The sequence below is a fragment of the Malaclemys terrapin genome, chromosome 20, assembly GCF_027887155.1.
Source record: "Malaclemys terrapin pileata isolate rMalTer1 chromosome 20, rMalTer1.hap1, whole genome shotgun sequence".
Classification (NCBI taxonomy): Eukaryota; Metazoa; Chordata; order Testudines; family Emydidae; genus Malaclemys; species Malaclemys terrapin.
The window spans coordinates 18,434,649-18,460,298 of record NC_071524.1 but is presented as its reverse complement, the minus strand read 5'-3'; the positions used below and the strand labels follow the sequence as shown (position 1 = coordinate 18,460,298).

At 68.0% G+C, this 25,650-nt stretch overlaps 3 protein-coding genes across 6 annotated transcripts in view; 1 reads left to right on the top strand and 2 right to left on the bottom strand.

Annotated features, from left to right (window-relative positions):
- The first annotated feature begins 3,776 nt into the window (after positions 1-3,776).
- On the top strand, positions 3,777-11,423 carry KCNK6 (potassium two pore domain channel subfamily K member 6). Its single transcript, XM_054009856.1, has 3 exons — positions 3,777-4,339; positions 8,404-8,799; positions 10,014-11,423. The coding sequence occupies exons 1-3, from the start codon at positions 4,030-4,032 to the stop codon at positions 10,250-10,252; spliced, it is 945 nt and encodes a 314-aa protein (XP_053865831.1). The 5' UTR covers positions 3,777-4,029; the 3' UTR covers positions 10,253-11,423.
- Positions 11,424-11,758: 335 nt separating this feature from the next.
- LOC128826467 (HHIP-like protein 1) lies at positions 11,759-18,459 on the bottom strand. Its single transcript, XM_054009758.1, has 9 exons — positions 17,882-18,459; positions 16,138-16,784; positions 15,817-15,960; positions 14,907-15,235; positions 14,373-14,499; positions 13,786-13,931; positions 13,334-13,415; positions 13,093-13,175; positions 11,759-12,838 (listed from the first exon to the last, which is right to left on the bottom strand). Exons 1-9 carry the CDS (start codon positions 18,275-18,277, stop codon positions 11,814-11,816), a joined length of 2,979 nt encoding a protein of 992 aa, XP_053865733.1. The 5' UTR covers positions 18,278-18,459; the 3' UTR covers positions 11,759-11,813.
- A 448-nt stretch (positions 18,460-18,907) lies between these two features.
- The window catches only part of LTBP4 (latent transforming growth factor beta binding protein 4), a 32,142-nt gene continuing 25,399 nt past the window's right edge, over positions 18,908-25,650 (bottom strand). For all 4 annotated transcript variants that reach the window (XM_054009869.1, XM_054009870.1, XM_054009872.1 and 1 more), the window contains 7 exons: positions 25,192-25,260; positions 24,550-24,678; positions 23,607-23,756; positions 21,788-21,940; positions 20,865-21,311; positions 20,334-20,474; positions 18,908-19,894 (listed from right to left, as the gene is read on the bottom strand). In XM_054009869.1, coding sequence (XP_053865844.1) covers positions 19,740-19,894; positions 20,334-20,474; positions 20,865-21,311; positions 21,788-21,940; positions 23,607-23,756; positions 24,550-24,678; positions 25,192-25,260 — 1,244 coding nt within the window. In that variant the 3' untranslated portion in view covers positions 18,908-19,739. The remainder of the gene's footprint in view (positions 19,895-20,333; positions 20,475-20,864; positions 21,312-21,787; positions 21,941-23,606; positions 23,757-24,549; positions 24,679-25,191; positions 25,261-25,650) is intronic.

The following is a 25,650-nucleotide window of genomic DNA, read 5'->3' as shown; positions in this document are numbered from 1 at the left end:
CCTTTGCATCCGATGAAGTGGGGTTTAGCCCACGAAAGCTTATCCCCAAATACATTTGTTAGTCTCTAAGGTGCCCCACGGACTCCTCGTTTGTTTTATTTATTGAAGTGCTGAGTGGCCCCTCCCGCCTGGCCTGGTAAACACAGGTCGTTTAATGCCCATTTCTGAGCTGAATTGCCAAGCTTTGCAGGCCATCTCTCCTCTGTTCACAACTCTCCAGTCTATCTGCATTGCAAAGAGACAGCCCGGCTGCTGGGGAATTGAATGGGGTGGGGGACGTGTTGTGTTTGCTGCTGCTTCAGCTCTTTATCTTGACATTGTTTCCTGGCAGGCAGCTTCTGAAAGGAGATGTGCTCAGGCAGTCAACGCCCAGGACCTCGCAGTGGAAATGTTTTCACCCAGGGAGAGCCCAGCAGGGCCTCAAAGAGCACAGTGGCACCATAGATAAACCAGCCCCTGGCCTTATGACAGCTCTGTGACGAAGTGGGGGGGGTTTCTTGTTTTCTGTGGAGTTTCAATGGTTTGCATGCGGAGGGGGTGGGACTCAGTTTCCCTGGGTGTTACTGGTTTAACGAGGTGAGGGGAGAGGGAGTGTGTTTTGCGGAGGACCGGGGAGAGGACTTGGGGACCCAGCCGATGGCTGGGAGGATGGATACCCCAGCGACCAGTGACCTGTCGACCTGGCGACCCGGAGGCCCAGCTGAGGAGACGCAGCCGGTTCTGGCCAGTGGGCGGACAATGGGCTGCAGAGTGAGGACCCAGTGACCTAACCAGCCGGTTCCAGCCAGAGGACAGAAGCAGGAGAGGAGGCCCCGGTTTACAACCCTGTTTACCTGGAGAGAAGACAATGGACAGAGGCAGGGCCTGGGGCCCGAGATCTCAGAGGCCCAGCTGGGAGCAGGGGGGCTCTGGGCTGGAGAGGGGGAGCAGGCAGAGCCCCCCTGGATGCAGGGAGACTGGGATGTGCTGGGCTGAGGGAGGCCAGGCCTGAGGCCCTGAGAGTTTCCAGTGCTGTGTTCAACTCTCAATAAACCCTCCTGTTTTATGCTGGCTGAAAGTCACTCCGGGCTAGAGAACAGGGTTGCATCAACCCCTTTGGGGATGGAGGCCCCGGGAGTCCAGAGCGAGTGGACTCCCTGAGGAGGCCCACGGCAGAGACAGACGTGCTAAGGCTCAGAGAGGTGCGGCTCCAGGAGGTGGAGGGGCCTGACCCCGGGAGAGCGTGGACCCCCGAGAAGGGCTGTCGCACTAAAAGGGGCACCCCCCACGGACTGCACGGGGCCAAGAGTGGGCACGATCTGTGAGTTCGTGACAGGCGCCTCTAGCAATACCGCGGCCCAGGTTAACACGTGCCAAAGCCCATTGCCTGGTCGGCACTTAGGACTTGGCTACACTGTAGCACTTCAGGGAAGACACTCCCCGTGCCCACCTCCCCGAGAGGTATAGCTAGATTGACGGGACTATCCTCCCTCCCCGGCTGCTGTCTCCAAGGGTGGGGGTGGGTAAGTTGGTTTAACTGTGTTACACTCACACCCCTGAGGGGCGTAGCTGGGTCCATCGAATTTTCTCGTGTAGACCATCCCTGAGCTAACCTGGGTGTTTGGTCCAGCTCCTAGTGCGGTGCGGTTTGTGATCCCCCTTGGTTTTTAATATCACGCAACCCAGAGCTGCAGCTGTGGCAAGCGCCGGCTACAACCCAGGCTGTGCACTGAGGGCTGTGAGGCCGTGTGCTGTGCCGTTCCATCCGCCCACTTGGTCTGAGCCAGAGACAGTGCCCATCGACCCCCTGCCCACTAGGACCTAGAATGTGTGATGCAAGGCAAGGGGCAGGGGCTGCGCCTCCGTGAACGGTCTCCTAGACTTTACCCGGCCACCACCCTCCAGTCTGGAATCCGGTCACATGAGTTCCTGTAAGGCTCAGTCAGGGCCCCCCCCTCCAGGGTCATGACACCCCTGGGGGCCCCCAGGGCAGATCGAAGGGGCTGGGATAGTTTCTTTCCTGGCCCAGACGGAGCAAATCTGCAGTGTAAGGGGACAATGGCAGAGGGACGAGGACGGTTACCTGCTCCCCGGGCTCTTGTCCCTCCTTCCCCCGGGGTCGAGTTGGTTCCTCTGCGTGTTTTGTTCAGAAGCTGCCTGGGGGTTGGGAATTGGGCGCTAGGTTCCTTAGGACGCTTTGAAAAGCTCAACCAGTAGGTGGGAGACAGCAGCCTCAGCGTTACTGGGAACAGACGTGCCCCATGCCGCTGCTGGGATAGACACAGGCACCTCAGCACTGGCTTCCCCGCCCTCCCTCCTGCACCCCTGCCAGTCCCTCTGCCCTGCTGGGCCTTCCCGCACGGCAGCTCCCTTTGCCCGCTCCTCTTCCAGGCTGACCCCTTATGCCCAGAGCAGCTTCCTGGTGCATACAGGCTCTGAGCTCGTGACCCCCCAAACCCCTGTCCCCCTCCTGGGCTGGGTTCGCTTTGCAGTGTGTGCTGGCCTGGCCTGGCCTGGCCCGGCTGGTGACCTCAGACCAAGCCCTGGAGCAGGAACGCCGTTATCAGCTGGGCATGGTTCATTCCACGCTGCACAGCAAGGATGCTAGGGCAGGGTCCCTGCCCCCCCCCCAATTGCTCACCAGCCCGAGAGGATGAAGTGAGGGGAAGGGGGTTACATAGGGACAAAGCTCCCAGAAGATCAGGCGAACACCCAGGGCTGAATCTCCTCCCACCTGCACCAGTTTTACCCTGTTGCCATTTCACTGAGCTCGGCTGCTCCACTCCCAATTTACCCTGGTGCCTGAGACCAGAGCCAGGCCCAGACTGCACAGCTCAGGGAACGGGGGGGTGGGGGGAGTCAGAGGGTCCCACTAGAAAAAACAAGGAGTCCTTGGGGCACCTTAGAGACTAATACATTTATTTGGGCATAAGCTTTCGGGGGCTAGAACCCACTTCATCAGGCGCATGGAGTGGACCATACAGTGGGCAGGTATAAATACACAGCACATGAAAACATGGGAGTTGCCATCCCAAGTGGGGGGTCCGTGCTAAGGAGGCCAATTCAATAAATGGGGAAGTGGCCCATTCTGAACAGTTGACACGAGTGTGTGAGTAACAACGGAGGGAAAATTCCCGGCCACTGGGGTACGACTGTCAGGCAGCAGGTGATCCTGCCTGCAAAGACAAGAGAGCTGAGTGGTGTGAGCTCCCCCCAGGGCAGAGAGAGGTGTGTGTGTGTGTGTGTGTGTGTGTGTGTGTGGTTCCAGGCTCATTGCACTGGCTGGGGGGGGAGTGAGGGGGAGTGCACACGCACCCAGCTGCGTTAAAACCCATGTCACTGGATTCCACGTCCCCTCCCACTGGCCAGACTCCAGAGTGGTTTTGAGAAGGTTTCAGACTTTTCTCCCTGGGAGGGGAGCAGGGCCCAGTGCTCAGAGCCAGGACTCCTGGGTTCTGCTGCTGACTCCGTCCTTGGACAAACCCCTCCTCCCTTCCTGCCTCAGTTTCCCCAGTTGTGGAATAGGAACAGCAGTGATCCGTTTCCCGGGAGGGGGGGGATGGGAGGCTTGGGCCCTTGTCTGTGAAGAGCTTTGAGATCCCCTAGGACAGGAGCCGGAGAGCACCCAAGGGTGAGCGGGGAGGGAGCACGGGGGGGTCCGGTGCATGTGCCCCCCAGGCTCCTGCCTGGCCTTGGAATCAGCCTCCCCCCGAGGGCGGGCGGGGCCCTGAGTCCCAGCCCCGCCCCGCCGGGAGGGGCTTGTCCCAGGCTAAGGAGCCGCGCCGGGCTGCAGGCAGGGGTCGCTGCGCGGCCGCTCGGGGACCGGCCCGGCGGGGCTCGGCTCGGGGCTCGGCGCGGGGAGCCGGCAGCAGCAGCAGGAAGCTCCGCTCCGCTCCTTCCAGGCGCGACACGTAGCCGGGAGCCGAGCGGCGGCCGAGGGGCTCCGGGTCCCCCCGTCCCCTGCGGGCGCACCGAGGGCTCTGCCCGGGGGCCCCGGGTCCCTCCCCGTCCCCGCGGTGCGCCCAGGGCGCACGGGGCTCCCGCCGTGCCATGAGCCGCTGCGTCCTGCTGGCGCTCTGTCTGCTCGGCTACCTGGGCTACCTGCTGCTGGGCGCGCTGCTCGTCTCCTCCATCGAGCGCCCCTACGAGAGCCGGCTGCGGGCCGAGCTGCGCGGGCTCAAGGCCGCCTTCCTGGGGGCCAGCCCCTGCCTGAACGAGAGCGCGCTGGAGCGCTTCCTGGAGCGGGTGCTGAGCGCCAACCGCTACGGGGTGTCGGTGCTACGGAACGGCTCGGCCGGCGCCTCCAACTGGGACTTCGCCTCCGCCTTCTTCTTCTCCAGCACGCTGATCACCACCGTGGGTAAGCGCCCCCCCCCGTCCCTGCGCGCCCCCTCCCCAGCCCGAGCGCCCCCCCCGTCCCTGCGCGCCCCCTCCCCAGCCCGAGAGCGCCCCCTCCCCAGCTTCGTGCGCCGGGCCGGGCACAGGCCCCCGCGTGGGGCAGCTGCCCCCAAATACCGCATGAGTCTCTCGGTACCGCCCCCAGACCCCCTGCGCACCCCCCAGGAATTAGGCGTCCATTGCGCCCATCCCCAAGGGGGTGCCAGCGCCGTATCCCTAGAGTCCCGTCCCCCCCCCGCGACCCCCTCCCTCTCCGCGCACACACGCCCTGTTCCTAAGCGCATTACAGCACCCAGGGCGAATCTCGTGCTTGGTTGGAAGTTTACAAATCCAGCAGCGCCGGGGACATGGGAGGGGGGGGGGCACAAGTGTTTGAGCGTCTCGGCGATTAGCTCTCTGCTCGGGCAAGGGGGGGCTGTTCCCGACGGATGCCGCTCGGTCCGGGACCTGCCCCGAGCCGGAGCCAGCTGGAGAAACTTTCAAAAAGTTTAAGTGTGTGAGGGAAAGTGTCTGAGCGCCCCCTTCCCTCCCCCCTGCCAACACAGCCCCCCACTAACACAGCTCCCCTCTCCTCCCCCCAACACACCCCCACTCTCCCCCCCCCCCGCCAACACAGCCCCCCTCCTCCCCCGCGGGTAACACAGCGCCCCCCCAACACAGCCCCCCACCCAACCCACAAACCAAACATTGCCCCTCCCTGCAGCGCCCAGTGGCCCTGACACCCTGACCCGGATCTGCCCCACGAGCCCTGACCCCTGGGGGTTCTCTGCGGGGCCTACGGTGGGTTCTGGTTTGGAAAGGCACCTTAGCAGGGTATTTGGCCGTGGGGCGTGGGCCCCTTTTCCCGCTCTGTGTGGGGAGGGGACCTGGGAGGTCTGTGCTGGGTCCATGAGGTGTTGCTAGGGGCCTGGCGTGTCTCTGGGCCAAGCTCCCTTAGCCAAGGCGGGTGCAGCTGTAACGCTGAGGCCCTTTCTCCGAAGCGTCTGCTGGGCCTGGGAGTGCCATGGGGTGTGAAGGAGGTGATGGGCCTGGCTGGCAGGCTGGCAGTCTCCCCACGCCCAGGAGTCACTCCTCCTTTGCACCTGCCAGGCTCCTGCCAGCTGTCCAGGAGCAAAACTCACTGGAGAAGGTCTCAGGGCTGGTGCCAACCGGGCTTCTCTGGGCCCTGGGTGACTGAGCGGCCGTGCCAGGGACTTCCCCGTGCTCTGGCCTTGTTCCTGGGGCCAAGAGCCTCGGCAAGGTCCCGCTCCTGCCCTGGGGGGTATGTTGTGAAATGGTTCGGGGGGAGGGGGTGTCTGAACGCTGCTTTGGAAGAACTGGCTGCGCCCCCGCCCCCAATCCGCCACCTGGGCCCCAGATGACAAGGAAAGTGAAAGCGCAGAGTCGGCAGCCCCAGCGCCAACCCTCCCCCTGCATCCTGGTCTGGGTTAGTTCCCCCCCCCTCTGCGGTGCAGGCCCTCGCTTCCCCTGCCAGGAAATCCTAGAGTGCAAAGGTGCTGGGGGGGGGGGGGACTGCTGGGCCTTGGATCCCCTCGGGGAGGGGGGGGGCCTTGTGAGGCCTTAGTGTCCCGGCCTGGCCTACACCAGAGTCAACAGCCCGGGTGCTCACACTGGTCCATGGGGCCTGACCCCCAGCCCAATGGATCCCTCCACCCCACCTACCCCCCCCCCGGTCTCCGACAGGCTTTGAGTCCAGCCCTAAATGAGCAGCGTTCTCGGGTCGGTAGGTCCTGGGGTGGGCGCATTGGTGCTGATTACAGCTGGGTCCAGCCAGGATCCCTGCTCCCCAGCCTGGCCCCTGCCCCCCACTGCCCTAACCACTGGGCCCCACTCCCCTGCCAGCACGGGGGATGGACCCCAGGAGTCCTGGCTCCCAGCCCCCCTGCTCTAACCACTAGGCTCCACTCCCCTGCCAGCGCGGGGGATGGACCACAGGAGTCCTGGCTCCCAGCCCCCCTGCTCTAACCACTAGGCTCCACTCCCCTGCCAGCGCGGGGGGATGGACCCCAGGAGTCCTGGCTCCCAGCCCCCCCGCTCTAACCACTGGGCGCCACTCCCCTGCCAGCGCGGGGGATGGACCCCAGGAGTCCTGGCTCCCAGCCCCCCCGCTCTAACCACTGGGCGCCACTCCCCTGCCAGCGCGGGGGATGGACCCCAGGAGTCCTGGCTCCCAGCCCCCCGCTCTAACCACTGGGCGCCACTCCCCTGCCAGCGCAGGGGATGGACCCCAGGAGTCCTGGCTCCCTGAGCTAACTCATGAGCCCACACAGTTCAGTTAGTCCTTGGCTGGTTTAGGCCAAAGGGGCGATAGCTGCCTCTGGGTCATGTGACTCGTGGCTGGCCCCATGTGCTGTTATTGCTGGCTGGCTGGCCAGGAAGGGAGAGCGGGTCCCAGCCCAGCTGAGCACTGCCACGCTCCTGCCAGAGAGTGTTGAGTGTTCCCCGCTGGCAAGCGCCGCCCCCTGCCCTGTAGCCGGCCCGGGGGCTCTTGGGGCTGGCGGCCTGGGCCTCTGGGGCTCTTTCCCCGCACCTGTACCGGGGGTTCTGAGCCGAGCCCTGGCAGGGAGGGGTTAACCGGACGTGAGCTGGGCCCGGGCGTTCTGGCCCTGCCTGGGGCTGGCACCGAGCCAGGCAGTCCTGCTGCGTGCCAGGCCGAGGGCGTGTGCGTTACCAGTGACGCCATGGCGGGGGCTCTGCCCATGGGGCTCGGTGCCCTGGGGGCCTGAGGAAGCTGTGTGAGCCCACAGCTGGGCTGTCCCTGGGTACCACGGGGCACCTTCCTGAGGGGGATGGTCCTGTGGTGCCTCCCTTGCGGGTGGCTGCTGCATGGTGCGGGGGGGGGGGTAGACATGCCCGTCTGTCCCGCCGTGTCTGTTTGTCTCCAAGGGTTGGTGCTCAGGCTGGGAACTGTCTGGCTCTGTCGGTACATCAGCCCCTCCGCTGCCCACGGCACTCCCGCCGGGACTCCTGGGTCCCCGGGCAGCCTGCCCGCGCAGGGGATCCCAGGGCAGGGAGGTCGGGAGGCTCCGGCTGACGCAGAGCGAACTCTGCCCCATGCCTGCCTTGGGTCAACACGCCGAGTAAACAGCTCCCTGGCAGCTGGGAGGGGAGTGGGCCGGGCTGCCTCCCGGGCTGGGGGGGGGGGCAAGGCCCTAACGGGCCGACTCTGAGCTGGGGCCTCAGCCCAGCTCCCCCCCACCGGATTCACCCCCACAGCATGGGCGTCTCCCTGGTGTTCGGCCCCAGCCCCTGGTGCGCATTGACTAAGGGGCCGGGCGCTCAGCCTGTCCGGATCCTGGGTCAAGCGGCCAGGCTGCAAATGCTGCCTGGAGCCCTGCCCGGGGGTGGGGAGTGGTGGATCGAGGCCAGTCCCTGGGGTAGGAAAGGCCTGGGGACAGCCCTGGCTCCGCCTCTGGATTAGCGGCGGGTGCGGCGCTGACGCCCCCCCTCCCCATGGAGCCTTTCACTCCCCCGGCAGCCGCCTAATTGCCCGGCTTAGAACCCACCTGGGCGTGAAATCCCATTACCCAGCTCCCCGGGCTGGAGCTGTTCCCGGAGCCGGCCTCACGCAGAGCCCGGGGGGGGGGGGGGGGGTACGAATCCTGGGAGCCAGGACTCCTGGGTTCTCTCCCCAGCTCTGGGAGGGGGGTGGGGGCTAGTGGTTAGAGCAGGGGGGGGCTGGGAGCCCGGACTCCTGGGTTCTCTCCCCCGCTCTGGGAGGGGAGTGGGGTCTAGTGGTTAGAGCAGGGGGTCTGGGAGGGGAGTGGGGTCTAGTGGTTAGAGCAGGGGGTCTGGGAGCCAGGACTCCTGGGTTCTCTCCCAGCTCGGGGAGGGGAGTGGGGGCTGGTGGGTTAGAGCAGGGGGGGCTGGGAGCCAGGACTCCTGGGTTCTCTCCCCAGCTCTGGCACTGACCCTGTGGGATGCCAAGCATAGTTCTTTTGCCTGTCTGTGCCTCAGTTTCCCATGGGGAAACCCCTACACACACGTGGGGGGTAACATCCTCTCCCCTGTCCCCGCCCTGTGCAGGCTACGGCTACACCACGCCGCTCTCGGACTCCGGCAAGGCCTTCTGCATCTTCTACGCCCTGCTGGGGGTGCCCTTCACCATGCTGGTGCTGACGGCCACGGTGCAGCGCCTGGCCCGGCTCTTCACCCACTGGCCCCTCGAGTACCTGCAGCTGCGGTCTGGCTACAGCCACCAGGCGCTGGCCCGGGCCCACTTCCTGCTGCTGCTGCTGGCCGTGCTGGTCACCTTCTTTCTGCTGCCGGCCGCCGTCTTCAGCACCCTGGAGGAGACCTGGAGCTACCTGGACGCCTTCTACTTCTGCTTCATCTCGCTGTGCACCATCGGGCTGGGCGACTACGTGCCGGGCGAGCAGCCCGGCCAGAAGCTACGCGCGCTCTACAAGGTCTCAGTCACCGGTGAGCAGTAGGCCGGGGGGAGCCCTGGGGGGGGCAGCACCGAGCGAAGTCAGGCAGGACCCTCATCCTGGTGCGCCTCCCCTCGGGGCACCGGCACCAGGACAAGGAGCCTGCTTGGATCTGACCTGGGAGCGTTCAGCCCCCTGGTCCCCCGCAGGGATGCCTGGGGGAGCCTCGCACCCCCCAAAGAACCCTGCCCCCCAGTCAGCCGTGACTCAGCCAGCGTGGAGAACAGGTTTATTAGTCACCAGGACACTGCGGAGGACAGAACTCGTTAGCACAGGCAGCAGGAAGCTACAAAAAGGCCGGGGGGGGGGGAGGGGGAGAGGCTATTCCCCCCCCCACACACACACACACAGAGTCCTGACCAGACCAGCCCCTGACACACCTGCTGCCCCTCCTCCTCCTGGGCAAACCGGTCACTGCCCCCACCTCTGGCGCAGCTGCCTGGCTCCCAGCCATCAGCTGCCAGGTTAGAGAGTCCGGCCCACGCACCTGCCCGCTTGGGTTCCTGCAAAAACCACACCCCGTTGTCCCACCACCGAGGTCATTGTGTCATACACAGGGGAAACCGAGGCACACAGTGCTCATGCAAAACGTTACGGGAAACCCCCCACCCCCACTTTGTCACAGGTGTCTAGGGGGCAGGTACCTGGAGGGGAGATGGGGCCTCAGTAGCCTTGCAGGGCACAGTCCGGGGAGACTTGGGTGCAGTGTCTATGTGTCTGTTAGTCATTTCAAGCGAGCCGGACTGATGCCCCATGGGGACGGCTACATCCTGAACACTACCTAGGGTACACTGGAATTCGGTGGGTGAGAGCAGGGGGGGGCTAGGAGCCAGGACTCCTGGGTTCCATCCCCGGCTCTGGGAGGGGAGTGTGGACTAGTGGTTAGAGCGGGGGGGGGGGGGAGAGGAAGAGAGGAGAGCCAGGACTCCTGGGTTCCGTTCCTGACTCGGGGAGGGGAGGGGAGTGGGGGACTAGTGGTTAGGGCAGGGGGGGTGGGCTGGGAGCCAGGACTCCTGGGTTCCATCCCTGGCTCTGGGAGGGGAGTGGGGACTAGTGGTTAGAGCGGCGGCGGCGGGGGGGGGGGGGGCTGGGAGCCAGGACACCTGGGTTCTGTTCCCTACTTGCTGTGTGGCGGGGCCTGGCCCAGCGGTCCCGGGGCTGACCCCAGGTCCCTGCAGGGGCTGACGCCCTCTCGCTCTCTCCCAGTGTACCTGCTGCTGGGGCTGATGGCCGTGCTGCTGGTCCTACAAACCTTCCACAAGGCGGCCGACCTGCACGGCCTCACCGACCTCATCCTGCTGCCGGCCGATCACCACAGCGACCAGGAGCCCATCCTGGAGTCCGAGGTGACGCCGGAGGAGCCGGCCCCGGGCGCGAAGCCCCCACCTCCCAGTGCCCAGCTCAACACGGGTAGCCGTGCCAACTACTCCTCCATCAGCAGATAGCGTCAGCCCTGCCCTGGGGCGGGTGCTGGCTGGCGCGGGGAGGGGGCTCTGTTTGCAGGGCAGCTCCCTGCAGGGACCGTGCCTGCGTCTGCAGCAGGCTCTGGCTTGGGCCCGAGCGGTTCTTGCACGGCTCTTGGCTGCACGGTGTGGGGGAGCTCGCGCAGGGTTTTAATCAACACGTCCCGGTTTTAAGCAGCCGTTCGCCCTGTTTTATCCCAGACCCAGCCCAGGCAGCCCTGCCGAGCTGGGGCCCCTTGGAGCCGGCTGCACGGGACCCAGCCTGGGCCGTCACCCCCGGCGGTGCGGGCTCTGGCTGATGGAGGGAGGGGGAAGGCAACGCGCTGGAGCCAGCAAATTCTGTACATGCCCAAGGCTTGGGGTCAACGCCCCCCTGCCCCCCAAAACAGTACCCTCCCCCCACCCCAGCTCTGAGCCACCCTCCCCTGAGCCCAGGGCAGGGGGCAGCGGGTCACAGGGCACCCGCAAGGGAGTGAAAAGCCCCTTTCCCTGGGGGGCCCAGCCCTGGGAGCGGGGATCCCCGGCAGGACCAGCAAGGTGCTGCCTTGGGGGTGGGGTGACTTTCTGGTGCTTTGGCAGGAGCCAGAGGGGGTGGGGAGCGGTGCTGGGTTTGGGGCCTGGTGTCCCAGGCCTGGGGGGCCCGGCTATGATGCGACGGCCGCTGCTCCGTGCCCGTCACAGCTGGTGGTGCTGCCTGCACCCCCCCCATCCATGGCTGGCAGCTGGACTGTGCCAGTCACGGGGGGGTTGCCTGGCACTGCTCAGGGAGGGTTCTGGGGCCACCACATGTGCCTGGCCCCCTGTGGGCATCTGCCAGGGTCTGTGCCCAGCTGCTGCTACCACTCCATGGCGCCAGGTGCAGGACAGAGCGTAGCAAGACGGGCATGACCCACGAGGGGTGATGGCCCCTCCCGCCCTGCCCTGACAGGGCGTCGCGTGTGGAGTGGCAGCGTCCTCTGCTGCCCTGGGAATCAGCCTGGGGGGTGGGTGGGGGGAAGGTGAGAGGACCTAGAGTGAACACCCCCCTGGCTCAAGCACTCACCCCTGGGAATTCTCCCCCCCCTCCCCTGCCCCAGGTGTGCCAGCTGCGGGGGGGGTATGGCACCCAGCACGGATGGTCACCAGGAGTCTGAATAAAACCTTGCTGGAAGGAGCTGGCGCCGTGGTATTATTCTCACCCGGCCCTGGCCCTACGCGCCCTGTGCCCTCGCTCAAGGCAGGGTAGAGCCAACAATAGAACCCAGAAGTCCTGGCTCTCTACGGCCCCCCCTCCCAGCGGTGGGGATAGAACCCAGGAGTCCTGGCTCTCCACCCCCCCCCGTCAGAACCGGACCCCCCCCAGGGGTAGGGGTAGAAGCCCCCCCCCTTCTAAGCCCCCCACCATAAAAGGGAAGCAGGAACCCTGAGCAGCTGTCGCCAGGGGGCTCTGGGCCACGTGGCTGTGGGGGGAGTAGGGGCCCGGGGGGCTGGGCCCTGTCACCCCAACCCAGCCCCCAAACCCTGCCCCCCTCCAGAGCCCCGGGAGGCAAGAAGGAGGCAGAAGTTACAGGCCGTGGGCCCCTCTGCTCCCTCTCGGCCGCCCCTGGCGCTCCGGGTCCCCGCACACCACCCCCACGTCCTCGCTGTGGGCGCAGTCGTGTTGCCCGGGGGGGGCGCTCCGGCACTCCAGCAGGCTGCGCTCCGAGCCCTGGCACCGCACGTCGTCCAGCAGGATGGGCAGCGCGGCCCCTTGCCCGAACTCCGCCCGGCGCGCCACCCTCAGTGCCCGCTCGTAGCCCAGCTGCCGGCACACCACAGTGGCCGCCCGCCCGTCAAACCGATCGTCGCAGACTGTGCCCCACTGGCCCCCCACCAGGATCTCCAGCCGACCCCGCCCAGGCGCTGCACCCCTGTGCACCAGCCGCACCGTGCCAGGGGGCAGCTGCCGGGCGGGGCCCTTTGCCCCCAGCCGCCTCCGGGGTCCCATCTTCCTGGGGTGGTGCCCAGCCGCTCGCCTGGGAGGGTGAGGGGTGGCAGGGGGTGGCAACGTTCTGTAGGGCAGCTGGGGGTTGGGGGCTGGGTGGGCTGTGGGGGGTGGCCCCGTGCTGGGGGAAAGGTGGGGGTTGGCTGGGTGGGTTGTGGGGGGCCGCCCCGTGCTGGGGGAAAGATGGGAGTTGGGGGGCAGCCAGGGGTTGGGGGCTGGGTGGGTTGTGGGGGGTGGCCCCGTGCTGGGGGTAGGGTGGGTGCTGGGGGGCCGGGAGGCGCGGCTTTGTGGGCTGCTCTTGGCCTCCAGACGCTCCAGCAGCTGCTGGTACCAGTTGGGGGTGGTGGGGGGCAGGCTCGGCCCTGCCCGGGGTGTGGGACGTGCCTGCAGCACCCCACAGTCCGGGCGAGCCGGGGGCCTGGCCGGTACAGCTGGGCTGGGCCGAGGGGTGGGCAGGGCCGAGTGCTCTCGGCCTGTGCAGGGGTGTGTGTGGCCCAGGGGATGGGTGGCAGGTGCCAGCGGGGGTCCAGCTGTTCCCATGGGTTCTGAGCCGGTGCCAAGCCGTGGGGTGGTCACTGCGGGCGGTGGGGCCGGTGTGATGAATTCTGCAACAGGAAGCGGGGGGGGGGGCTCATTTGGGATACAGCTCTGCCCCCCCCACACGTTTATCCCCCATTTACAGAACAAACGTACAGAACTGCCCCCCCACCCAGTGAGTCAGAACCAGACCCAGGGACAGAACCCAGGAGTCCTGGCTCCCGCCCCCCGCACCTCCCAATGGCCCAGAAGCTTCCCCAAGACCTCAGCAAGCTGCAGTGGTGACCCCCCCTCGGCTCAGTCCCCCCCCACACACACTCACTCTGTGTTGGGCGGAAGTGGATCAGTTTCCCTTGGATGACGACGGGCACGGGGCTGATCCCGCACTGTCCGGGGGACGCCCGCCTGCGGGGAGAGACGCCTGTTACAAGGGGCCTGTCCCGTGCGCAGCCCCCCACCCACACCCTGGGAGCCAGCCAAGCCATGTCAGAGCGAGACGGGGCCACGCCTTGCCCATGAACCTGCCAGGGCCAGCGGGCAAAGGGGGGGGGGACAGTAGGTACCTGGAGGGGTCCACAATCCGGTACAAGATCCCAGCCGGCACGGCTGCACTGGCGATGGCCGTGGCGAGGAAATAGAGCTCCCCTGTGGGGACAGCGGGGTTAGTAACTGGCCACCAAGTCCTCCCCTCAGGGGAAACTGAGGCACAGGAGGGAGGCCACAAGTTTGTGGAAGCAACAAGAATAGAACCCAGGAGTCCTGGCTCCCGGCATTACCCCCTCCATTCTCCCCCACTGGACCCCAGACCCTCCCACCACTGGGGCAAGAACCCATGAGTCCTGGTTCACAACCCCCACTCTCCTCACCACCGGGGCAAGAACCCAGGAGTCCTAGCTCCCAGCCCCCACTGGACCCCAAACCCCTCCCAGCACCGGGGCGAGAACCCAGGCGTCCTGGTGGAGCTCTGGCTCTAGGCTCCCCCCTTGGTGTCCTGGCTGTGCCCTCCCCCACTCACCAGCCTCGTCCTCGGCGAAGGAGATGATGTGGGGCACGTGGTGGTTGAGGAGGCCGGGGAAGGCGCAGGTCTGGCCCTGGCCCATGCACAGCTCCTTGTAGTGCCAGCGCCCGGAGCCAGCCTCCTCCCGCAGTGACATCAGGCGCCTGGGGGGAGACGGAGCCATGGGGATGGGGGGCGGTAACCAACACGAGCCATGGGGGCGGCTGTACCCACTCTCTTCCATAGGAGCCGTGGAGACAGTTGTATTGCTCCCTGCAGCCCCCCTGGGGTGCTCCGGGTCAGGAACTTCCCCCTCCCCACATCCCCACAAGGCAGAGTCTGTCCTGGGGGATGGGGGGTGGTTCTGTGTCCCATGCAGAAAATCCCCCTCATCCGTGGGGCACACTGGTCAGGGAGATGTCCTGAGAGCAGTTAGGGGGCAGCCCCATAGCCCCTCTGGGCCATGGATACTGCCCACAGCACCCCGGATGGGTCCCCAGCAAGGTGTGACACCACCCCGCCCCCGTGTGCTACCGGAGCGCTCCCCCTAGCCTGCAGCAGTAGCAGGCTGTTCTCCCTGGGCCCGTCCCAGGGGCCCAACCTACCCGCTCATGAAGTCCCCGAAGATGTAGAGGCCACGCAGGTTGGGGCTGTGGCAGCCCCGGTACACGTAGCCCCCCGTCACCGAGCGCCCCAGTTCGTGCGAATAGGCGAATATGGGGGGGACGTCATCTGCAAGACACGGCGCGGGAGCAGCTCAGCTGGGGGATCAGGGGGCAGCAACCCCCACGGCCCCTGCTCGACGCAGCCTCCCTCTCCCGCCCCACGGTGCTGGCACCACGGGCGTGTAGGGGGGCCCACAAGGGTTTATTGTACCTGGGACCCCAGAGTAATGGGTCCCAAAGCCCTTTCCCTGCCCCCCGCCCAAGCCATCCGGTCCCCTGACCTGGGCCTGGGTGGAGACAGTGCCCCCCGAGGGGACAGGCCCCTGCCCCATTCCGGCCGCCCTGAGCCAGCCAGTCCCTGCCTGGGGCGGGATGGGAGCCGGTGCCCCCCGAAGGGACAGGCCTGTCTGGCCCATGGCGCCCCCCAAAGGGAGAGGCCCGTCAGGCCCACGGTGCCCCTTGGCGCGGCCGTACCGAGTGAGGCGTTGGCGCACAGTGCCTGGTCATAGCAGGCGAACCCTTCCTTCGCCCGCCAGCCGTAGTTGGCGCCCGGCACGATGACGTCCACCTCCTCGTACTTGTTCTGGCCCACGTCCCCGCAGAAGATGCGCCCGCGCCCGGCGCCGCTGGCGGGGTCGCCCCTGTCCACGGAGCAGCGCCACATGTTCCGCACCCCGTAGGCGTAGACCTCGGGCTGGGCCCCGGGCTCCCCCACAAAGGGGTTGTCGGGCGGGATGCGGTAGGGGGGGCCGTCGGCCTCCGGCTCCACGTCGATCCGCAGCACCTTGCCCAGCAGGGACGACCTGGGAGGGAGGCAGGGGAGCTGGGAACAGACGCTGCAGGGGCAGAGCCGGGGGGATCAGGGCCCCAGGGGGTTCAGGAACAGACCCGGGGGCTGGGACTGGGGGGATCAGGACCCCAGGGGGTTCAGGAACAGACGCTGCAGGGGCAGAGCTGGGGGATCAGGGCCCCAGGGGGTTCAGGAAAAGACTCGGGGGCTGGGACTGGGGGGATCAGGACCCCAGGGGGTTCAGGAACAGACACTGCAGGGGCAGAGCCGGGGGATCAGGGCCCCAGGGGGTTCAGGAACAGACACTGCAGGGGCAGAGCTGGGGGCTGGGCTGGGGGAGGATCAGGGCCCCGGGAGGGGGGCAGGGAATCAGGGGTTCACACAGCGCCAGCCAGTCTGCACTTTGGCCACCAGGTGGCAGAAAGGAGCCAAGTTCTCACCTATCAAGACCTGCCCGCCCAGGAACATATCCCCTAAAATCTCCTCCCCCCCTATTTCCTGCAAGGGGGCATCTCCCCCAATACCCCATGCTGCCCCCAGGACCCCCCCAACATCCCCTGCTGCCCCCCCCCCAACGCCGCCCCCGGCTCTCACTTGTTCTGGGCGTTGCCGAAGGCTCCGAAGGGGTCCCCCGCTCGCCCCCCGTCCCCCGTGAAGATGTAGAGCAGCTCGTCGGCCCCGAACAGCAGTTGCCCCCCGTTGTGGTTCGACGCCGGCTCCAGCACCTCCAGGAGGATCCTGCTGGGAAGAGGAGCCGGGTGAAAGGGGGGGCACCCCAAACCAGTGGGGCAGATGGAGCGGGGAGGAAGGAGCTGCATGACAAGGGGCTGGCTCAGAAGTGGGGGGGATGGGGGGGCTGGGAGCCCGGACACCTGGGTTCTGCCCCCAGGAGTGCCCAGGCGGGAGGCCACTCACCTCTCGGAGCGGGGGTCGGCGGTGTTGGGGTCGTGGGCCGAGACGCGGAACTGGGAGACGCGGATGGTCTCGTGGGGCCCGGCGCGGGCGGAGTAGTAGACGTAGAAGGTGCGGGTGGCGCGGAAGCGGGGATGGAAGGCCAGGCCCAGGAAGCCCCGCTCGTCGCCCGCCCAGGGCGAGGTGAGCACGGCCGCCCGCAGGTCCAGGAAGGGGCGCGCGGCCCGTGAGCCGTTGGCCAGGAAGACCCAGATGCAGCCCCGCTGCTCGGCCACGAAGAAGCGGTGGGAGCCGTCCCCGGCGTGCACCATGGCCACGGGGTTCCGCAGCCCGTTGGCCACCTCCCGCAGGCAGAGCTGCAGGCAGCCGTGGGCGCCCTCCCGCACCCGGCCCAACCCCTGGCTCAGGGCCGTGCTGTCCAGCACTGCCGGGTAGCAGTAGGTGGGGTCGCCCAGCTCCAGGGCGCCGCAGAAGCGGGCGTGGTCGCCCTCCAGCGCCAGGCTGGCAGGGTCCTCGGTCAGGAGGCTCAGCACGGAGCGGCACCGCAGCCAGAAGGCCGTGCAGTACGCGGGGCACAAGCCGGGCAGCGCCCGCACCGGGGAGCTCACATCCTCCGCGTCGTACAAGTGGGCAGCATAGGGAGAGCACTCCTGCAGGGGCGGGGCAGGGGGTTAGCTGGAACACAGGAGTCCGGTCTCCTCGCCCCCCCTGCCCTAAGCCACCAGAGCCCGCTCCCCTCCCGGAGCCGGGGATAGAACCCAGGAGTCCGGGCTCCCAGACCCCTGGATTGAAGGGCTGTGTGGGGTCTAGTGGCTGGGACAGGGGTTCAGGACTCCTGGGTTCTGTTCATGCCGGGCCTGCTGAGACCAGACCTCCAAGGGGTGGGGGGTTGGGGACAGGCTGGGAACGGACCCATGTGCAGCCTCCCAGCGGGAACCGCCGGGTGAGGTAACCCATGTCCCAGCCTAGACAGGATGTGGGGAGGGCTGGGCCAGGCCTGGAGCTGGCTGGAGCCGCAGGGAGGGGGTGCCAAGGGCACCGAGCTGGGCACGTGTCCCACGGAGCTGCTGGGGGTCCCCCGGCTCCCTCGCCAGGCATGTGGGGCAGCAGCCTGATGCGGCCTGGTGCCTGGCGCTGTATGTGTCCCCCTCCCCAGGGGCCCAGGGCAGCTGGGGGAGGCGCATCTGGGGAACTTGGGCACCCAGGCTGGGAGCTGGGGGGCTGGGGACCAGTGTCTCTAGCCCAACCTGGAGCCCCCCACTGCCCCTCTGCCCCCCCCGTGCAGTCACTGCTGATGGGGCCACCCAGGCTGATGCAGGGGCAAGTGAACGGGGCCCCCAGGGCTCAAAGGGCTCCCCCATGTCTGTACGTGGGGGTGAAACGGGAGAGGGGCAGGGCCCCAGCAAACCTGACATCAGGGCCAGAGTTTCCTTGACCGCCCCCCCATCCCCCTGCCCTGCTATGCCACCAGCCCCACAGCCCCCTGCAAACGCCTGTGGCCTGCTGCCCACGCCCAGCCGGGCTGCCTGGCCTCTGCGCCCCCCCCCCACGACGCCCAGCCGGGCTGCCTGGCCTCTCCCCCCCCCCCCACGGGCTGCCTGGCCTCTGCCCTCCTTCCCCCCTGCCAGCCGGGCTGCCTGCCCCCCCCCGACGCCCAGCCGGGCTGCCTGGCCTCTCCCCCCCCCCCACCACGGGCTGCCTGGCCTTTCCCCCCCCCCCCGCCCAGCCAGGCTGCCCCCCCCCTCACCTGGCACACCAGGTCACGCAGGAAGTGCCCGCAGCTCTGCAAGCCGGCGGGGTCCAGGAAGCTGCCCAACACCTGGAACCGGGCGCTCAGCTCAGCGTCCCGCCGGCCGTCGCAGCAGCCGAAGGCCGAGTACTCGGGGCAGAAGGCCAGGGGCTGGGGGGGCTGGAAGGGCGGCTTGTAGTCCAGGCACTGGGGGTGGGGGAGGACCCAGGGGTCCTGGCCCAGCAGCAGCAGCAGGGCCCCCAGCGCTGTGGCCCGGGGCCCCATGGCAGTGCCCTGCGTGGGGGGCTGCCGGCGGCTCCACCCGCGCCGGCTGGGAACACGTGTGCAGGGGAGCCGGGGCCAGGCCTGTAATAGCAGGGTGAGCCTGGCGGGAGGCGCTGGAGGGGGGAGCATTAACCCCGCACACCCCGGCCTGCTGCACACTGGGGCTGGCTGGGCACGGGGGTGGGGGCTCTGTGGGGAGTCAAGGACAATCCCTGCATGTAGGGAGTGGGGCGCTGGGAGCCAGGACTCCTGGGTTCTATCCCTGGCTCTGGGAGGGGACTGGGGTTTGGTGGTTAGAGAAGGGGGGGCTGGGAGCCAGGACTCCTGGGTTCTCTCCCTGGCTCTGGGAGGGGAGTGGGGGCTGGTGGGTTAGAGGAGGGGGAGGGTGGGCTGGGAGCCAGGACTCCCGGGTTCTCTCCCCAGCTCTGGGAGGGGAGTGGGGGCTGGTGGGTAGAGCAGGGGGGTGGGAGCCAGGACTCCTGGATTCTTTTCCAGGCTCTGCTACTGAGTCACTGTCCTTTAGCAAATCCCTCCCCTGCGCCTCAGTTTCCCTGCTGTGAGGTGGGGATGAGGCCTGTGGCCTCCAGGGGTGGGAGGCTTCGTTTTCCTGGGATCAGGGCGGTTGGTGTGTGGCGGGGGGGACGTGTATGTGGGCCGGGTGCTAGCCCCACGGTCCCAGGAGAAGGGCTGGGGGTGGGGGTCCAGGGCTGTGACGGGGGGAGATGACCCTGCCCCCCACAACACTGCACAGATGCTGCATTCCTTTTATAGAAAACCTTTATTCCTGTAACACGGGGGTGGGGGAGGCCCAGGGGCCGGTAGCTACAGCAACCCCCCTCCCCGGGGCTGAGTGGGGGCCACGGTGCTGCCTGGCCTGTTAACTCTTCGCTTCCCACCAGGCCCAGGCAGATGCCCCATTCTCAGGGCTGTGCGCCTGGGGAACCCCGTCCCTCACCAGTGGGCCCCAAGCCCCCCAGACCCTCCCGCCAGGCTGGGCCCTCCGGGGCTATACAGGAGGGTGAGGCTGGTTCTCCCAGGGGTGGGAAAGGGGGTAAATTAGACGCCAGCCCCCAGGGCCCCCCCACCCCATGGGGAACACTTGGCCAAAGCACCCTCCAACTGCCGCCTGGCTCCTGCGCCCCCTCTGTCCCTGGGGGCCCCCCCATCTCCCCATCCTGCTCTGGGGGGAGCCCCACACTCATTCCCCCACTCAGAGCCGTGGACACTGGGCCAATGGCCTCAGAGGGCTGGGGGGAGTCTAGGCGAGGGGGCTGGGGGGCCCACTGACTGGAGAGAAGCCTCACATGGCCCCCCGGGGACGGACAGTGACCCCCCCTCCCCCGGAGTCTGCCTGCTGGAGAGGACAACAGGGTAACAGCCTCCTAGTGCTGCCGGCTGGAGTTACCCCCTGAGCCCGGGGGGCAGGCTGGGCTTAGCACGGACGGGGGTTCACGCCCCAGGGGGGGATCGCTTGGCCCCAACCCCTGGGGACTCCCCCCCTTGCCCCCTGTCCCCGGGGTGGGCAGCCCGAGAGCCACACAATAAATACCTCCCTGCCCCCGCCCCCCGGCACGGGCTCTCAGGCCGCCCCTCAGGCCCGGGGCCGGGCGGGGACGCAGGCGTGGGGGGGCTGGCTCAGGACGGAGCCGCGGGGGCAGAGGCAGCGGTAGGAGCCGGCCGTGTTGAGGCAGCGCCCGTTGAGGCAGAGCGTGGGGGGGCCTTCGGCCTCGGCGCACTCGTTGATATCTGTGGGGAGGAGAGGGAGAGGGTGAGGGGCGCAGGTGGGTCCCTGGGGCCTTCGCGGGGGGGGTGGGTGGGCTATGCGGGATAGTCAGAGAATCAGGGTGTGGGGGAGGGCTGGTCATGGGCTGGGAGTCAGGGCCTGGGGGGCTCACCCAGGCAGGCCATGGGGCAGTGGAGGGGGACTGGCCGTGGGGCAGGGTCTCACCCAGGCAGGCCATGGGGCAGGGTCTCACCCAAGCAGGCCATGGGGCAATGGAGGGGGACTGGCCGTGGGGCAGGGCTCACCCAGGCAGGCCATGGGGCAGTGGAGGGGGACTGGCCGTGGGGCAGGGTCTCACCCAGGCAGGCCATGGGGCAGTGGAGGGGGACTGGCCGTGGGGCAGGGCTCACCCAGGCAGGCCATGGGGCAGTGGAGGGGGACTGGCCGTGGGGCAGGGCTCACCCAGGCAGGCCATGTGGGCGGTGTCCAGCCGGAAGCCCGGGTCGCAGCGGCAGGTGAAGCCGTCAGGCACGCGGACGCAGCGCCCGTTCTCGCAGCCGTTCAGGATCCCGCACTCCTCGGCCTGCAGCCCCTCGAATCGCTCTGGGGGGGCACCGGGGCATCAGCGCCAGCCCCCCCGCTGCTGCTGGAGCCCCTGCGCACCCTGCCCCCACCCCTGCTCCAAGGGGGCCCTCTGGGGGGGCTGCCACTGCCTGACCTGGAGCAACCCCCCATGCCCGGCGTCTGCCCCTCCCCCCAGTCCACCCCCCTTACCCGGCACCCCTCCCCCAGCCCCCCAAAACAGGCGTCTGCTCCTCCCCCAGCCCCCCCCACCCGGCACCCCTCCCCCAGCCCCCCCTTACCCAGCGTCTGCTCCTCCCCTCAGCCCCCCCTTGCCCGGCTCTCCTCCCCCCAGTGCCCCCACGCCCGGCGTCTGCCGCCCCACCCCCTCCATCACCCCCCATGCCCGGTGCTCCTCCCCCCGACACTCACCAGCGTGGGTCTCGCTGGCCTGGCCCGGCTGCTCGGGGAAGGGGCTGGCGGGGTGGGGCGGGTAGTGCCAGGCGGGGTCAGGCTCAGGGTCCGGGGGGCTGCGGGGCCGGTAGGTGCGGGGGGGGTCAGGGCGCCGGTAGGGGGCGGGCGGCTCCTCCGGGCGGGCGTCCACGTAGGTCAGGTCCTCAAAGTCGCTGGCCTCGTAGGTGGGGGGGCTGTAGAGCGAGTCGCGGCGCCCGGCGTAGCCCCCCAGGGCATAGGGGTCGTAGTCGGGGCGCAAGCCGGGCTGGGGGCCCCGTGCTGCGGAGCCGGCGAACAGCTCGGGGCCGTAGGGCAGCCCGTAGCCGGGCATGAACTCCGGGCCGTATTCGTAGGGCAGCCCCAGGCCGGGCCGGGCCGGGCCGTAGCTGGGGGGGCGCAGGACATTGCACAGCGCCTCGAAGTCATCTGGGTGGGGGAGAAGAGACCTTCGCTGGGGGGCGGGGACCCCAGCCACCCCCCAGGGTCCCCGACCCCCACCACTGAAAGGTGCAGGACCCCCGGCTGTCCCCCCAAACCCCTGCCCCCCCCACCCCACTGCAAGGCCTTTGGCTGCCACCCCCGGGGCCCCCTACCCCTCACCCCTCTGCAGGGCCCTCAGCTGCCCCACCAGGGCCCCTCACCCCCCCCCATTGCAGGGTGCAGGGCCCCCGGCCACCCCCCACAGCATCCCCGACCCCCACCACTTCAGGCCCCCCAGCCACCCCGCCCCACAGAATCCCCTTGGCAACCACCCCGCTCACTGGGAGAGATGTAGGAACCGTGGGGCAGGGACCCCAGGCCCCTGGCTCCAGCACTCACTGAGCAGGGGCTGAAGCGACCCTCCCGAGTTCAGCTGCCCAGCCCTAGAGCAGGGGGGAGGGGCTGTGGGTCGGGCCCCTCACCTGAGTCTCGGGCAGGGCACAGGGCGCAGTCCATGCCCCAGGCCTCCCCGTAGAGGCAGCAGCACTCGGTGTAGGTGACCTGCCGGTCGAGGCGTGGGCGGCTGCAGACCAGGTCCGGCCCCACCTCCTGCCAGCACACGGCCTGGTTCTCGTCTGGGGGAGACATGAGTGTGTGGTGGGTTTGAGAGACAGAGCGTGTGAGCCGGTGTGACGAACTGGGGATGTTTTTAATGTTTTCGCTGAATACTGCGTGAGTGCCTCAGTTTCCCCTATGCAGCTCTTAAGTCTCTAGGTGGTGGGATAAGGGTGTATGGTGGCTGCAGAGCAAAGGGCCAGGGTACATAAATGCCCGACACTCTGTCTCCTAGCAACTGATGGCCTGGGCCCCTCCTCTGCAAAGGTGCCAACTGAAGGTGTGGGAGAACAAAGAGATCAGGTGACCTCCTGGCCCAGGAAAGAGACAAAGGCAGAGGAGGGGCTGGAGGGGGTTTCAGTTTGGAGCTGGCTGGGGACTAGGAGTGAGGGCAGACATGGGTATCGGGCTCGCTGGGCACCAGAATGGACCCAGCTGAGGGATCCGGTTCGCTGGACCTACAAGCTCTGTTTTAGATCATGTTCCTGTCATCTAATAAACCTCTGTTTTACTAGCTGGCCGAGAGTCACGTCTGACTGCGAAGTGGGGGTGCAGGACGCTCTGGCTTCCCCAGGACCCCGCCTGGGCGGACTCGCTGTGGGAAGCGCACGGAGGGGCATATGCTGAATGCTCCAAGGTCAGACCCAGGAAGTGAAGCCGTGTGAGCTTCTTGCCCTGAAGACAGTCTGCTCCGAGGGAGAGGAGGCTCCCCAAAGTCCTGACCGGCTTTGTGGGGAGCAGTTCCAGAGCATCGCCCGGGGAGTCCGTGACAGCCTGACAGTGCCGTGAACATGTGATGAGTGTGTGCACGTGGGCGTGATGGAGCATGTGAGCCCGACAGTGGTGTGCAATGAGTGTGCAATGAGTATGTGCACTTGGGTGTGACGGTACATGTGAGCCCGCCAGTGCATTGCGATGAGCATGTGCACATGGCCATGATGGAGCACGAGCCTGACAGTGCTGTGCCATGAGCGTGCAACGAGTGTGTGCATGTGGGAGCAACGGAGCACGTCAGCCCAGCAGTGCCGTGCCATCAGCATGCGATGACCGTGTGCACCTGGGCATGATGGAGCGTGAGCCGGACAGTGCTGTGCGATGAGTGTGCCATGAGCGAGCCAAGGCCTGCACGTGCCCTTTCACTCTGTATGTGCGAGCGCCCCCCAGAGCTGAGTGCCTGAGTCTCAGTGCATGTGCACGGACCTAGGGCCCTTGGGCCGGTCCCTGTTGGCGCCGGGGTGGATGACCCACAAGTTGCCTGTAATATTTTGGTGAGCGAGGTGCCCAGCGGACTGGGGACAGCGACCCTGTGGGCGCCGAAGGGTTAAAGCTGCTCCCGGGCCGGGTGGAGACGCCAGGGTCGGTGACGCTGCGGTGGGGGCTGGATGGGCCTGGGTCACTGGAGGGACCGGATGGACAAGGGGACCCCTGCGGCCGGGGCAGCCACGGCTCGCGAAGGAGATTCCCCACCCCCCGCAGGGGCTGAGCTGGGGAATAGAGGGGAGGTATCGGGGGGCTCAGAGTTGGGAGCCAGGCCGGCAACGGGCCCACACTTGCTCCTGTGCCTGGCTGGGCACCAGGTGACTGAGAAACTCACCCTGGCCCACGCCCAGAGCATGGGTGTGGGCCCCCAGGCTGTGCGGGGGCCTAGAGCATGTGTGGGGCGGTCCGGGAGGGGGCGTCACTCACCCAGGGCCTGGCTGTCGTTGGCCACGCAGCGGCGCTGGGACCCGTCCAGCACGAGGGGGGGTGAGCAGGTGCAGTAGAAGGAGCCGATGGTGTTCACGCAGCCCCCCCCCACGCAGGGCTCTGCCTCCTCGTCACGGCACTCGTCATTATCTGGGACCGACACGGCGCGGTCACCGCGGCGTCGCCCCCACAGCCACTCCAGACGGCGCGTCTCAGAGGAGCAGCCATTGGGCCCGGGCAAGTTCAGGGGTCTGGGAGTTGGGGGTTGGGCTGGGTGGCTGGGGGTTAGGCTGGGGGGCAGGGGCTGAGTTGGGGAGGCGGGGGTTGGGCGGCTGGGGGGGTCTCACTGATGCACTCCAGGTGGTGTGTCTCGTAGTAGCCGTTGGGCCGGTGCTGGGGGGCCGGTGCTGAGTTGGGGGGCCGGGGCAGGAAGCCTGGGGCTGAGTTGGGGGGCCAGGGGAGGAGGCCTGGGGGGGCAGGGGGCCAGGGATTGGGTTGGGGGGCTGGGGGAGGAGGCCTGGGGGGGCAGGGGCTGAGTTGGGGGGCAGGGGGTTGGGCTGGGGAGCCGGGGCTGAGTTGGGGGGCCAGGGGAGGAGGCCTGGGGGGGCAGGGGGCCAGGGATTGGGTTGGGGGGCTGGGGGAGGAGGCCTGGGGGGGCAGGGGCTGAGTTGGGGGGCAGGGGGTTGGGCTGGGGGGCCGGGGCTGAGTTGGGGGGCCGGGGCAGGAGGCCTGGGGGGCATGGGGCTGAGTTGGGGGGCCGGGGGAGGAGGCCTGGGGGGGCAGGGGGCCAGGGATTGGGTTGGGGGGCTGGGGGAGGAGGCCTGGGGGGGCAGGGGCTGAGTTGGGGGGCAGGGGGTTGGGCAGGGGGGCCGGGGCTGAGTTGGGGGGCAGGGGAGGGGCCTGGGGGGGCAGGAGTTGGGCTGGGGGACCGGGGGGGTCTCACCGATGCACTCCAGGTGATGTGTCTCGTAGTAGTAGCCGTTGGGGCAGTAGCAGGCGTAGCCGGGAGCGCTGTTGAGGCAGACGCCCCCCCGGCACAGCTGGGCGCTGAAGAGCGCGCACTCGTCCATGTCTGGCAGGGGAGACACACCATGGGGGGACTGTCTGGCGTCCTCTGCCTGCCTCAGTTTCCTTCTGCACTTGGCCTCACTACCGGGGGGACAGCGCAGAGACGGGAGGGGTCTGTCACGGGGGGTGGGATGGATGGGCTAAGGGAGGGTCCAGGAGACACCGGGAGCCCCCTGGCCTGACCCCAAGCGCGGGCAGGTGGAGCCGGGGAGCCCGGCGGGGGGACACAGGGCTCGGACCTGGGCTGGACAGAGAAGAAATGGGTCCCGCGGCCGCCCCTATCTGCCCCCAGTGGGTGGAGGGAGATCAACCGGGGGGGGGAAGCAGCAGGGGGGAGGCATGTGGGCGAGTGGGGCCCCTGGGGTTCCTCCGAGGGGCTGTTTAATGGCTGTTTAATGGCTGGGGCGTGCGCCGAGCCGGTGCAGTGAAGAGCACCCGGAGGCCTGGCTCCCCCCAGCTGTCACCCACCCCTGCCCCCTGCGCAGAGCCCCCACAAGGGGCGTTAGGCAGCACCGACCTGTGAGCGCGGCGAGGGGTCCCGTCGCGGCGTAGCCGTTCCCACGGGGGCACAGGGCCTGGTACTCCACTAGAACCGGAGAGAGCCCGCATGAGAGCCGGGAACCTCCCCCCGCATCCCACGGCACCCCCCCAGCACTCACAGGGAGCCCCCGCTCCAACTGCTGGCCCCACTCCCCTCCCAGAGCCAGGAGAGAACCCAGGAGTCCTGGCTCTCAGCTCCCGTCCCAGACCCCAACTCCCCTCCCAGAGCCAGGAAAGAACCCCTGCCCATGAGCCCCAGGGTGGGGCTGGAATTGGGGCAAGTCGCCCAGGCTGTCCAGAGGGACGCAGGGAACGGGGGCAGGGTGGGTCCCATTTGGGATGCTGGGCCAGGGCTCGGAGCTGGCTGGCTTGGGAGCCACAGAGGGGCCAATATCTGTGCCCGGGTTGGGGCTGGACTGGGCCCCCCCGTACCTGG

Excerpts from the sequence above, each read along its gene's own strand:
- KCNK6 (XM_054009856.1), top strand. The coding sequence starts at position 4,030 with ATGAGCCGCTGCGTCCTGCTGGCGCTCTGTCTGCTCGGCTACCTGGGC. Across the intron at positions 4,340-8,403 it reads CACGCTGATCACCACCGTGG|GCTACGGCTACACCACGCCG; the intron begins GTAAGCGCCCCC and ends CGCCCTGTGCAG. Across the intron at positions 8,800-10,013 it reads CTACAAGGTCTCAGTCACCG|TGTACCTGCTGCTGGGGCTG; the intron begins GTGAGCAGTAGG and ends GCTCTCTCCCAG.
- LOC128826467 (XM_054009758.1), bottom strand. The coding sequence starts at position 18,277 with ATGCTCCCCCCTCCAGCGCCTCCCGCCAGGCTCACCCTGCTATTACAG. Across the intron at positions 13,416-13,785 it reads CTTCGCCGAGGACGAGGCTG|GGGAGCTCTATTTCCTCGCC; the intron begins GTGAGTGGGGGA and ends CTGTCCCCACAG. Across the intron at positions 13,176-13,333 it reads CGGATTGTGGACCCCTCCAG|GCGGGCGTCCCCCGGACAGT; the intron begins GTACCTACTGTC and ends CTCTCCCCGCAG.